Source organism: Ursus maritimus, unplaced genomic scaffold (assembly GCF_017311325.1).
Source record: "Ursus maritimus isolate PB19 unplaced genomic scaffold, ASM1731132v1 scaffold_2, whole genome shotgun sequence".
Classification (NCBI taxonomy): Eukaryota; Metazoa; Chordata; class Mammalia; order Carnivora; family Ursidae; genus Ursus; species Ursus maritimus.
In genome coordinates this window covers 30,212,628-30,225,623 of record NW_024424452.1, presented here as the reverse complement: position 1 = coordinate 30,225,623, position 12,996 = coordinate 30,212,628, and the positions used below count along the sequence as shown (strand labels likewise).

General features: G+C 51.1%; 1 protein-coding gene across 6 annotated transcripts in view; it reads left to right on the top strand.

Moving 5' to 3' along the window:
* Window positions 1-12,996, top strand: part of CLEC16A (C-type lectin domain containing 16A) — a 201,126-nt gene that overhangs the window by 147,812 nt on the left and 40,318 nt on the right. For 3 of the 6 annotated variants that reach the window (XM_040635324.1, XM_040635323.1, XM_040635326.1), the window contains exon 21: window positions 1,637-1,804. The exons of 1 other annotated variant lie outside the window; for it this stretch is intronic. In XM_040635324.1, the coding sequence (XP_040491258.1) occupies window positions 1,637-1,804 (168 nt within the window). The remainder of the gene's footprint in view (window positions 1-1,636; window positions 1,805-12,996) is intronic. 2 more of the 6 variants (XR_005836075.1, XM_040635327.1) reach the window with 1 other exon arrangement.

Below are 12,996 nucleotides of genomic sequence, written 5' to 3'. Positions count from 1 at the left end.
TGGAGCCCTCGGGCTCTCACACTGACCTCTAGAAGAGGACACCTATGGCTTACGAGTTCATTGTGTTCTGGTGAAAGGACAGAGAATCTGCTCAGAATCCCCATTCCCCAGGTGTTTGATTTCTCGAGAGTTTCTAGGGCTGCATGGAAGAGAAGGAGAACCCTCCCTCACCAAGCGACAGGCCATGAGCAGACAGGTGTCCGTGTGGGACAGCTGTTCTCCCGCACACTGGAGTCTTCTAGCTTATACTTAGAAAATGCTTGGACATTCCTCTTCTACCTTTGATCCTGAACCCTTAAGATCACTAGGGTCTGTTCTGCCCATTGCTCAGAAGAGTAACCTGAGGCTCAGTGACTTGCCCAAAGTCATACAGACAGCTAATTGGCAGAACCCAAAAGCAGAACTTCTGACTCTAAAGCTCATCCCTTCCCCCTGTCCGTCCAGCTGTCGTGAGAGGCAGCTCTCCCCGCTTGGTGAGGTGGCCATGATGACCCAGCACTAAACTGGGAAGTCGGTGTATGCGTCATAGGCACTGTGGTGAATTTGTAAGGAGTCCTATGGCTGCCCCTTGCAGGAAGGCTCAAGCTTTCTTAGAAATCAAGGCATTAAAACAAGGGTGTTCCATTCATCAGGGCTGACAGCACGGCATTTCCCCGGGGAAGGGCATTCTATCAGCTCCTCAAATTATAAATAGTCTTTCTCCAGACACCAACGCCTTTCAGTCCAAGCACCGATGGTCATTCTGGTGTGGTTGCTGGGAGGCTTTCCAGCCCACTTGGGGAGGAGGGGCGCTTTCTAAACAGATTACCGAAAAATAAACACTTGGCGGGCTGGGTCTCTGGACATTACAGATTCGGTTCTTTACCGTGAGTGCCCTGTTGATTTGCCCAGGCCTGCATCCCATGCGGTCCCTGTTTCATTTCTCACTTAGCTGAAACTTGGCCTGTGAAATCATTACAGAAGCATTTTGTAATGTGCAAAATGACTTAAATCATTCAGTCCTTTCTCTGAAGATTTATTTTCAGAAGGTTTTTTTGTTGTTGTTGTTTTTAATGTAAAGCAATTTCTCACCGCTGGCACGAAGGCTAAATATTTCATTTGAAAATTGAGAATTATGCTGTAAAGTGGCTGTTAGAACTAACGCCTTGGGTATTCCTTAAATTGATTTTAAAAAGCCCCTCCAAATTGCTATATCATGAGATTTGTTTGTGGAAGGGAAGACAGCAACTGTGACAGATAAACACACGCTCATAAATACACACGCGTGGATAGAGTCACCCTCACACACTTCCCCACGCACATGTACACACGTGAACTTTCAGGGCAGAATTGGCCCCATTTGCTTTGGGGTCTGAAATGACACCTTCGGCAAAGGCTGGCAAGGGTCTTTTGCGTACGGAAGCCAAGGATCCAAAGTGAAGATAGCCCAGCCTGCATTTCTGAACCCCTCGCTAGGCACCGGCTGTTTTGAGCTCAGGCGGGACCTTTGAGGTCACGCTGATCTCCCCAGCTGGAGGCTGCCGGCTGCCTGCTTGGCACTGTCCAAGTGCTGTGCCTGGCAGAGCCGCAGCCAGCCCCGTCGCCTACACCCCTGGCCCGCGCGATGAGCATGAACCACGGTGTTGTTTGAACATAGCCCTCCTGGACCTCCCGATCCAGCCGACGACCGAAGTCCTGGGGTTTAGGCTTGGCTCCTCCTCTTCCACCCAGCACCTGCCTTTCCGTTTCTACGACCAGTGCCGCCGGGGCAGCAGCGACCCCACGGTGCAGCGCTCCGTGTTCGCGTCCGTGGACAAGGTGCCAGGTAAGTCACCCCCACCCTGCGCCGCCTCTCGTCCCCACCTGGGCCTCCAGGGATGGCTCTCTCTGGAGCCTGTGCAACAAGCAAGCTTCCCTTCCCCTCTCAGGGTCTGCTCGGCTGGAAGCGCCCGTTTCTTAGAACTCATCGAAGCATAGCACAAGATGAGACACAAGCCCTAGGAATAAATCTTGGCTTTCCCTTTGGTATCCTGCCGCCTGGCTTTCGTTTTCCAGAGATTTTCTGGGGATGTGGAAGAACTTCTCAGAATTAAGTCTAAGAAGTTTCTTGGAAATTTCTTGGAAATACTTTGATTGCTAGTAATGAGGTTGTGGGGGAGTAGTTTCCTTCTCCGTGTAGGATGACTCGAGAGATGGTATATTTGGTTCCTCTTAGAGCTCCCAACGGGCGGTGCCAGGGTCTTCCATTCCAGAGCTGGGAGCACCCCTGCCCACTCTCTCCAAAGCTCATCTCGAAACCGCCTCCCTCCCAAAAAGAGAAACATGAAGAGAAAGTTCAAGGCCAGCTTGCTTCTCCAGAAGGGCCGGTGGGCCCTCCCCTTCCTGTTCTGGTGCGTCTACCTTAAGTAGATCCATGTGCACCCCAATCCCTTGAAAGGGAACTTTGCCCTTGATTACAAAACTTACAAAAGTTGGCGAGGCTATCCCCTGCAAGCGTTCAGGGTTTTGAACTTCAATTGATACATTATAAAATGTGTTTGAAAGCAGTTATCAATTTAAGAACAGCTGTTGATTTAAAGGGCCGCTGTAAGGACCTGTCCAAAATCAGGGTCCTTCTTTTCCTTCCACTCTGTGATTTATCCTATATTTGTTCTTTGATTTCATTAACGTATTTTGGAAATGTATATACTGTAAGTATATGATATTTTTTTTTAAAGATTTTATTTATTTATTTGACAGAGATAGAGACAGCCAGCGAGAGAGGGAACACAAGCAGGGGGAGTGGGAGAGGAAGAAGCAGGCTCATAGCAGAGGAGCCTGATGTGGGGCTCGATCCCATAACGCCGGGATCACGCCCTGAGCCGAAGGCAGACGCTCAACCGCTGTGCCACCCAGGCGCCCCAGTATATGATATTTTAAAACCCAAACAGGACATGATAAAATGAGAAATGAGTCAACTTTGCCCCAGAAGGAGTCACTGTTAACAGTTGCTTGCTTATCATTCCAGAAATGTTCATTTTATGCCATGTTTTTTCTTGTCTGTTTTTACACATGGGGTCGTACTACATACGTAATTCTGCACCTTGCCTTTTTTTCCCCACTTAATTCCATGTCACATGTCCATGCACCTAGACTGACTTATGGTAATTAATAATGAACTCTTGCGTGGTATTTTATTGTATGGCTGGACCAGAAAATCTTTTCTGTCATGTAGCATTGATGGACATTTGGGTCATTTCCAGTGCTTTGCTCTTCCAGTGTCATAGAGAACATCCTTGGGGTGGCCTCGGTATAACTGTTGCAAATCTTGAGTGTCTGTGGGATAAATTCTCAGCAGTGGATCTGCCGAGTCAGAAGGGAGGCTTGTCTTCTTGACATATGTTAGCCCCAGCATGCACTCTGGAAAAGTGTACCCCTTCCCGTCCCTACCCACTGCCTGTGACTGTGTTCATCCTTAAAACCAGTCTTAGTCTCTAAGACTGATTGTGACACCACCTCTGTTTTCAGCTATGAAATGTGAGATGATTTCTGCCTACTCCAGGGTCTGGATGATTTTTTTTTTTAAGATTTATTTATTTATTTATTTATTTGAGGGGTAGGTTGATTGCTGTACTTCGGCGCCTGGCACTGTGCCCTCAGAGGGAGAGGGAGAGAGAATGTCAAGCAGACTCTGCACTGAGTGTGGAGCCTGACACGGGGCTTGATCTGACAAGATCATGACCTGAGACAAAACCAAGAGTCGGACGCTTAACTGACTGAGCCACCCAGGTGCTCCTGGAGGATTCTTTGTTAAAAATTGTCCAGATTTCTCCACGTTCTGTAGAGATGGTTGCTAAGTAAATATAAATGATGGCCCTGAGTCTGGGTTAAATACAGATTGGCTTGGTAAGAAATCATTCCCTTTTTTTTTCGTTCGTTCTTCTTTTTCTACACACAATTATAATTTATAACATTTCTGTAAGCACTGTCCTGTGATTTCTGTAATTGAGATATAATTGATATTTAACATTATATTAAGAAATCATTTCTTTAGGGTCATTAGGGTTTCATCTCAGGAACGAACGGGTTAAGGAGAAAAACCTGGGTCTTATTTCCGTTCCATGCTTTTTGGAACAAGGCAAGTGTAAATAAATAAATAGAGCAAATGTCACATTCTTCAGCATCTGCATAATCATATTTCTGTTTGCAGAAGGCTTTACAGTGCCTGACTGCAAACTTCTCCCACCCTGCCTGGGCTCCAGGGGAGAAGTGAGGTCATCCAGTGTGGGGGTATGGTCCTGTCTACCATGGCCGAGGCCTGCCTGGCAGGGGGCTGGCATAGCTGGAGTGCCTCTATCCTGTTGCTGGTCCCAGGGTTGGGGTATTTGAGGTCGAGCCATTTGAGACTGTGGCAGGGCAAAGGTAGCCGCCAAAGCTGGCCATCTGCCCCTTCCCTGTCTCTTGCCCCTGACAGCCCCTGGAAGTGCTGCTCAGCTGTGTTGGGGGGAGTGGGGACATTGACGCCAGTGGGCCCCCAAGGGCTTCTGCTGTGGGCCCTAGGGGAGAGAGGCCTTGCTGCCTTCCCGCACTGGTCTGTATTGGAGATGTGACCTAAAGAGCAAGTGAAATCCGTGAGCCTCGGCATGACGCAGACAGAGGGAGGGAAGCTCTCCCCGCCCTGCCCTTCCTCACCCCCTGCTGTCTCAGTAGCCTGCCCTACAGCCGTCCAGCATCTGGAATCATCTGTGATCCTCCTCTTTCCCGTCCCATCCCCACTGGCCTCCTCTGCCTCTGGAGTATGTCACATCTTTTCTACCTGTTCTGGCCACTAGCCCTCGCCCTCGATCATGCAGGAGCTTCTTCAGTGTTCTCAGCCTCACCTCTTCCCTTTGGCCAGAGGGATCTTTCTAGAACATAAATCAGATCACATCATGCCCCTCCCTGCAACCCTCTAGCAACTTCCCATTGCACTTGGAACAAAATCCCAATCTCTCATTCTGGTCTTGTGTGGTTGTTGTGAGATTGGCCCCAGCTGGCCTCTCAGATGCAGCCCCCCAACTTCCTTCCGTCCCATACCCCAGCCGTACCAGGCCCTGCTGCTCCTCTGAGCCAGTGCTTCTCAAAGTTTTGGCCCCAGGACCCCCTTTAGACCCTTAAAAAAAGTATCAGGGATCCCAAAGAGCTATAGTTTATATGGGCTTACATTTATGAATATTTCACGTAGTAAAAATTGAAACTAAGAAGTGCTTTAACTATTTACATATTTATTTTTTAAATAAAAATAAACCCATCACATGTAAATATAAATAACATAGTTTTTAATGAACAATAACTTTTCCAAAGTGGAAAAAAAAAAACAACACAACAAACTTCATGTTTTATGTTTTTGCAAATCTCTATAATATCTGGCTTAATAGAAGGCAGCTGGACCCCTGCGTCTGCTTCTGCTTTCAATCTGTTGTCATAGCGTACATTGTGTGGCCTCTGGAAGGCTCCCCCATATACTCCTGGGAGAGTGAATGTAAAAGGAAAACGCCATCTTAATATTTTTATGTGAGTAGTTCTAACCCTGGGAGGCCCCCAGGGTTCCCCAAACTATGCTTTGAGAACCACTCCTCCAAGTCACTGGCCTCTCTCCTGCTTGAGGGTCTCCTCATTGAACATTCTTCCCTGGATCTGTGCGTGGCTGCCTCCTTCTCCTCCACAGGCCTCAGTCTGCATGCCACCTCCTCCAAGAGGCCTTTCCTGATTCCCCGCTCCTTCCTCTATCCCATTAGCCTGGTTTCTTTTCTCTGCAGTTCTTTACCTGGATGGCATGTTTGGGTCCCTGGCTGCGAGAAGGTCACTTCCATGGGGACCGGGTCTGTCCTGTTGATTGCTGTGCTTTGGCGCCTGGCACTGTGCCCCCATTCAGGAGTTATCGGATGGAGAATGAGCCACGCTTGTGCTTTGCACAGCCTTAGAGCAGATCCCACTAATGCCTTCCTCCTGCGTGAACTCCAGGAAGACGGAGTTCTCTCTGGGGCCCCAGGCCTCGGGTTGTTCAGTCTGTGGCCCCTGGACTAGGGAAGGAAGACCAGGGAACGGAGACTCCAGAAGATCTTAAGCATTCTTCTGCTTCATTCCTGTCACCAGAGTGCACAAGTTATGCATCCGGGGCGAGCAAGTGAACTCACGTGATAGATTTCGGTTGCTTGCACCCCAACTGAATTTTCTCACCCTCGGCTTGGAAGTTTTCAAAAACCAAACAGTGGGGCCAGAGGGGGTCATCAGAAGCACAGCCTAGGTTGGCCTCTGATGCTGTGGCAGCCACAGCAGCCGTCTGGGCCTGTGAGTGCCACCCTGTCGCCCCTCCCCCACTTCGGGAATGGTCTTGCTCTGTGTCCCTCACCCTGAGGGACCCTCACTCCCGCCTGGCGGGTAATTCACAGTGGAGAAGACAGTTCTGGCTGTCTGCCTCAGGGTGACTGCGAGAGGAGTTAGCTCTGTTATGACATTATCTTCCAATTTCATCTGCAGCCCAGGTGGTCATCACAGAGCAGTTTGTCCCCCCTTTACAAGCTGTGAATGATCGTATTTGATGAAAATGTACCTTTCATTTCCTTGGAAGAGATGCTAAAGTAGAATATAAATCAGGGCTCATAGGCGACTAGCTACTTTGGTATATTTTTCTTTTTCCATTGGACTTGGAGAGAAATCACAAATTCTCTGCCTTGGCCGATTTTATGTTCATGGCTCTTGCCCCTGCAGAACGTTCTACTGCACGAGGATAGGGGCTTGGGTGCATGCCTGGCTGGGGCCGCTGGGTCATCAGCAAACAGTATGTCCCCATGTACAGGCACGACCAGATCTAGAGTCAGCCTCTGAGATGCAGCCTTCCATGGTTCATGCCCTTGAGGACCTGTCCTGCCAACCCATGGTGACAGCTATTGCTAGAATCTGCCAAGGGAGGCGGGGTGTCCGAAACTGGACCACCGAGGCATCTTTCCATAAACACCAAGTGGACCAACCCACCCCAGAGCAGAAGCTGTTCCCAGAAGTGCCCCTGGAGGGTGGGGGGCGTGGGCAGCAGCCTCCAGTCAGAGGGCCAGGGCTCCAGCCTCCCAGGGCAGCCTTGACCCCCACTCTGGACTCCTTCTAGCCCAGGGGCTGCTCACAGGTGTTCACCTGGTGGGTCATGGTGGCATGGAGGTGGGCAGAACACCATGGTCCCTCTTGCTCAGCCTCCCCGCCGCCCTGCTCTTCCCAGTTCTAATCCAGACCTCTGCCTGGAGCCCTCTGTGTGGCTGGTTCCTTCTCAGCATTCAGGACTCTGCTCAGATACCTCCGCCGGGGGCCCCTACCCACCCACAGGCCTCTCTGTGCTGGTTTTTATTTGTTTAATTGAGGTGAAATTGACATAACATAAAACCTTTTGAAAGGATACAATACAGTGGCATTTAGTACATTCGAAGTCTTGTGTGCCGCCACCACCTCTGCTAGTTCCAGAATACCTTCATCGCCCCCCAAATAAAAGCCCATTCCCATTGAGGGGTCACTCACCATTCGCCCTTCCCCATCCCCTGGCAACCACTGCTCTGCTTTCTGTCTCTATGGACTTAACCCGTTCTGGACGTTTCATATACATCCTACGTTGCATAGCCTTTTGTGTCTGGCTTCGTTCACTTAGCGTAATGTTTTCCAGGTTTCTCCATGTTGTAGCATGTGTCAGAGCTAGCCACTGTGTGGATGGACCACATCTCACTCATCCATTCTTTCACCCGCTGATGGCCTCGTGGCTGGCGTTCAGCTTTCGGCGAGTGCATACAGCACTGCTGTGAGTGCATATGTGGAAGTTTTTATTTGAACACCTGTTTCCGGTTCTTTGGAATGTCTACATCAGAGTGGGATGGTTTTCCCACGGTCTTCAGAGCCCTTGCCATTAGCTGAAGTTGACCCATTTGTCATCTTGTCTGTGTCGCTTGCCCTGCACTCGCGTGGAAGGCCCCGGGGTCCGTGCTCGTCTTGCCCTCCGGTGCTGACACTTAGCGAGCAGGTGCTCAGTGAGCATCAAACATGGGTAGGGGCCTGGATTGCTGGGTGAATAGTTCAGTGTCTCATTTCCCCAGCAGACTGTAAGCTCCCGAGGCAGGGGCGTTGCTGTCTTGCTTGGACCCGGCTCTGGCACCTGCACTGGCTCGGGAGGCCACCTGGAGAGTCAGGCTTCATCCCGCGAGGGCCAAGCTCTGCTTCGCTCGCTTCTTGTCCCAACTTCATGTCCTCCTGGGTCCAGGGCACCATCTGTCTTAGAGCAGACATGTAAATCCCCAAGCACAGGGGGAGTGCTCTGCTTTCCACAAGCGTTATCTTTATCAAAGGCAAACAAACCGGCCCTATCAGTCACTGACCCAGAACACTTAATAGTTCTGTGGAAAGGCAACACTGTTCCAGAGCCAACCCTTGGCAGCTGAGTAACTGAGGAAGAATGCAAAGATTACAGTGTGCTCGGAGCCAGCTGAGCTGACCACGAAGCCTCGGACTGACAGCCAAAGGAAAAAAGAAAAAAAATCAATGTTTAATTCATAGACCTCAGTCCTGACTTCTCCCTGGGATGATGTACTAGGTGCTAATGTCATCTCGTGACAGTGTTTCCCAGAAACTAATTTTTTAGGCCCATTATTTTCCTTGTTTCCGATTGTAACACTGGGGCCAGTTCTGTCCTTTCAGCTCCCCAAGGCAAGAAGAATGCCCTTTCTGGAGTCACACAGGAAGGAGAACCTCCCTGCCACCTTCCTCCAGTCTCCTCAGCGCCCCGCTCTCCCTTAATCACCCCTCCCAGCCTTCAGCTCCCCAGCCAGAGACTCTAGCCACTGGGTCAGTGAGTTATAGAAGCTGGATTCTGACCCTGAGGCCTTTTTTTTTTTTTTTGAAAGCAAGATGTATTGAGCTGCTAAGCACTTTATGCAGTTTTCTCATTTGATGCAACGACCCTCAGAAGGGAGGTTTTGCCATTTTCCTTTTCTGCCTGTGAGGAAACAAGGTGCCCAAGGTCACACCAGATACCCCTCCCCTCAGCGAGGCTGTGAACTCAGGTCTGCGTGGCCTGTGTCAGACCCTGAGCCTCTGCCACCCCCGCCACCACACATCTGAAGTGAATTCTCCTGTTCTGATTTTAGAAATAAAGTCCTGCCCACGCCACCTGAGGCCTCACTAGTATCAGGCAAAACCCGTTGTTGGCTCCAAAAGTGGTGTGTTTCAGACAGGAAACATCATCTGCTTCTGGGGGCGCGGGATAGAGTTTGCCCGAAAGAATGATCTGTGCCAGGCACTACGTATGCATTGATTCGAGGCTCGGGACAATGCTGGGAGCTGGGAGCACTTATCCTGATCTACATATGGGAGACCAAGGCTTGGACCAAGGCTGCAGAGCTCTCACAGGGCAGGCTGAGAGCCATACCTCCACTGCCTGCCTCTAAATCCCACTCGCCCCAAGGCTGGCATTAGTGGTGGCCGAGCCCTGACGGCTCTGATTGTCAGAGGTTGGCAAGACAGACCCTTGTTAGAGAGGGGGCTTTCACGTGGCCCTAGTATAGATACAGCATCTCTTGTTTCCGTCTTCCAGGCACCACACTCATGCACTCTAAGCCCCACCTTGGCTCGGGGATAAACCTGCAAAGCAGCCATCCGGAAGGACACTCTTCTTCCCCCTGCAGACACCACTTCCAGACTGGGTAGAGCTTGGGGTCACGTGAATCCTTGTAGCGATTCGTTCCTGGTCGGTGAAGACCAAAAAGCAGAAACAAGACTTAAAAATCTCACTGGTACAAAAGCAGCAGGATTTGCACTCTCTTCAAAGCTTTCTGGTGGTTGTGTCTAAGAGAGCAGCCTTTGAGCGGTTGGGTCGGGGTGTGGGGATCAGGTTCCACGCCAAAATCATCCCTCAGCTGAGTCCTAGGGGGTCCCTGCTTTCCACACCTCTTCTTGGAACCCCTAGGGCAGCCACGAAGAGGGGGTATGATCATGCTGTCCAGCTGGGCGCACACAGCCCACGAGGAACCACGTTCCTGAATCAGGGCCCATAAGGTTCCCTCACCTGGAACATGCCCCCAGATTTGGACTCTTTCCCAATCGGCACACAGGCACTCGGTGTCTGGGAGTGCTCTTGCGAAACGGAGCACACAGCAGGCAGAGGCAGCCTTCGGGTCCCAGATGAGCCTTTCTGGGGGGTGGAGACAGGAGGAAAGAGTTCCAAAGAACTGATGTTGCTTCACTTTTCGGGGTCATCACCCACCTCAGACTGTCAAAGTGACTGTGTGCCCGGGAGCCGTGTGGTGATCACAGCACGTCGGAGAGCAGGGAATGCTGCCCAGGTTGCTCCCGGAGAAGAGAGCAGAGAGCCCATGCCGGAGGTCCTGAGAAGAGACCAGACCCCAGCCTCACTCTGCCCTTTGACCTTGGCTGCACTTGAGAATGTTCTGTTGGCTCTAGCGGGCCCTCGGGGGCAGCCTTGCTGGCAGCACAGAACGGGCGGGCACGTGTTGGAGCAAGTGGCACGGCTACGTGCCCGTGTGTGCGCCCACGCCCGTGCCCGCCCTGTAGCATGCAGCTCCTGTCAGTTCTCGGTACTATCAGCCTTCCTAGGACAGGTCGAGCACATGTATTGCAGGGCAGTTGGAAAAAAGGAAGAGCAGCAAGAAAAGATAGGTGCACTGAATCTCTCCACCCTGAGGTGTCCATGAAGCAAATCCAGGGTCCTCGCCCATTGTTCTTGCCGTTCGTCCGTCACGGGTGTCTTTCCTCAGCAACCGCGCGTGCCCAGGTCAGAGTCAGCAGAAGCAGGTGGCGTAGCACAGCCCTGGAGTGGACAGTCCGGGTTCAGGCCCTGGCTCCACCTTAGACTCATTATGTGGCCTTGGGCCGGTTGGTTCGCCCCCTGCACCTGTTGATTCATAGAAAAAATTACTGAACTGTACGCTAAAAAATAGTTAAGATGGTAAATTTTATGTTACGTGTATTTTATCACAATTCAAAAGAGAAAAAAAGCGGGGGTGAAAATGTCACCCCCCTCATGAGGGGGCGTGATAGGAGTTAATCCATATTTTTTATTGTCATTGTTATTAGTCAGGGCTGACCCTTGAGACCCGAAATAATAGGTTCCCTTTCTATGTGTTAAATCAGTTTGTACAAAGTTAATCATCCAGCAGCTCCTTTAGCTGTAAATAACAAGACACACAGCCGTTGTACAGATTTGCTCATTTAGAAAGACTTTTCATCAGGTGCTGAGAAGACACTAGGGCTGAATTTACCTCCTGCCAGACAGCCATGAGTATTGTGGTTCTGGGAGGTGCCCGAGGCCCCGGAGCTCCTAGAGGCAGAACCAGGGCCAGAGGAGAGCAGAGATCTGTGGCCACAGCCCAGCATAGGCGTGCTCCCCATGATACTGACCACCATGGCTCATGTCATGTCTACCTGAGTTGGGCAGTTCCCATGCAAGCACACGACAGCCCTGGGAGGCTGGTGCTACGCCTCAGTCAGAGGACCAGGAAGCCTGAGCTCGGGGAAGGGGAGCACCTGGCCCACTCCGTGAACCCATGTGTTCAGTGTGCAAGATTATTGGGTGGCAGAACACCTGGGAACCAGGTGTGCTTTGGGAACCCTGTGAGCTATTATATTCCATCCCGTAGCATGAGCCAGGAGCATGGAAACCAGAAGGGAACATGACCGTATTCTGTGGACACAAGTGTCTGCGTCCAAGGGAAAAGCCCATACAATTATTTGAAGAAGCTTTATGAGCCTTTTTCTCTAGATGTTTATTTTTTGCTGCTGAGTCATTTGTTCTACCACCTGCAGACTCTCATTAACGGAAAAGTGATAGCAAATGGCAAGGATCAAAGGCTCATTCGTGGGGTAAAACCCAGAAACAGAGAAGACCCTAGCCCTTAATTTTATCTGTGAACTGGAAAAAGACCACCTTGATTTGATTTTTACCTTAAAATAGCCCTGAAATCAAGCTTCAGGAACCCCAGGGTCCCCCCTGGACCTGGGTTTGAGAACCACTTTAGCACTTCCCAAGGACCAGTCATAGTGCCTGCCTTGGGATCCCAGAGGATGTGATGCCAACTAAGTGGCACTGCTGAGTGTGCAGACGGCGAGAAGAAGGAGTTGTTGATCCATGAGGACCCTCCTAAGCGTGGGAGGAGCCAAAGCAGAAGCCGGGCGGGAGACACAGTAATAGTGCTGCATGTTCACAGAGAGGCGCCAGTCATTGGGCCCTCCACATGTCCCTTTCCTTTGCGCCCATTCCTTTATGGCCTCTTTGAAGCATGGCAGCTGCCAGGGGCCAGGGAGGGGACCGCCAGGAGGAGGAGGACAGGTGACGAAGAAGCTGGCATTTTTTTCAGAGGAACTTTAAGAGTTCTAAGGAAGTTACATGACAAATAGACCAAGAGGGTCAGGAAAGGGAGGATGCCTATAGCAGGTGCTTCCAGGGGTCTCTTAGGAGTCAAATAAAATGCATGCCGACCACACAGGACTGGGCGGGGGAGACAGACGCACAAACAGGTTGTGCAGAGCAAAGAGGCGGGTGTGGTGAGGACGACATGTGCAAAAGGCATGAGGGAGCAGGCGACATTTGGTGGCATGGCCAGGGGTAGGGCCGTGACAGGTAGACAGGCTGCAAAGCTGGGTGGGGTACGAATGGCTGAGGGCTTGCAGCCTGCTGAGGGCTTGGAATTGTACCCTGGGAGCCGGAGGAAGCCCTTGGAGGTGCTGAGGCCAAGGAGTGAGGAGTCAGGGGACTTGGGTTTTGCCTCACTGGAGTCTGGAAGGACAGAGGAGAAGAGGGTGGGCGGGGAAGAGACGGAAGGCCCTCTCCACCCTTCTGTTGGCACACCACACCTGCGCAGTGGGAGGTGCTGTGCCCTCGGCAGCGATGACCAGCGGTCTCTCCGCAGAGTTACTCCCTTCCTCCACTTGGTGCACCTCCTTCTATACCTTTCTCTGAGTATGTGCCTGTTATGCTTGTACTACAGCATTGCATGGCCTTTGTAGTTTTTCCAC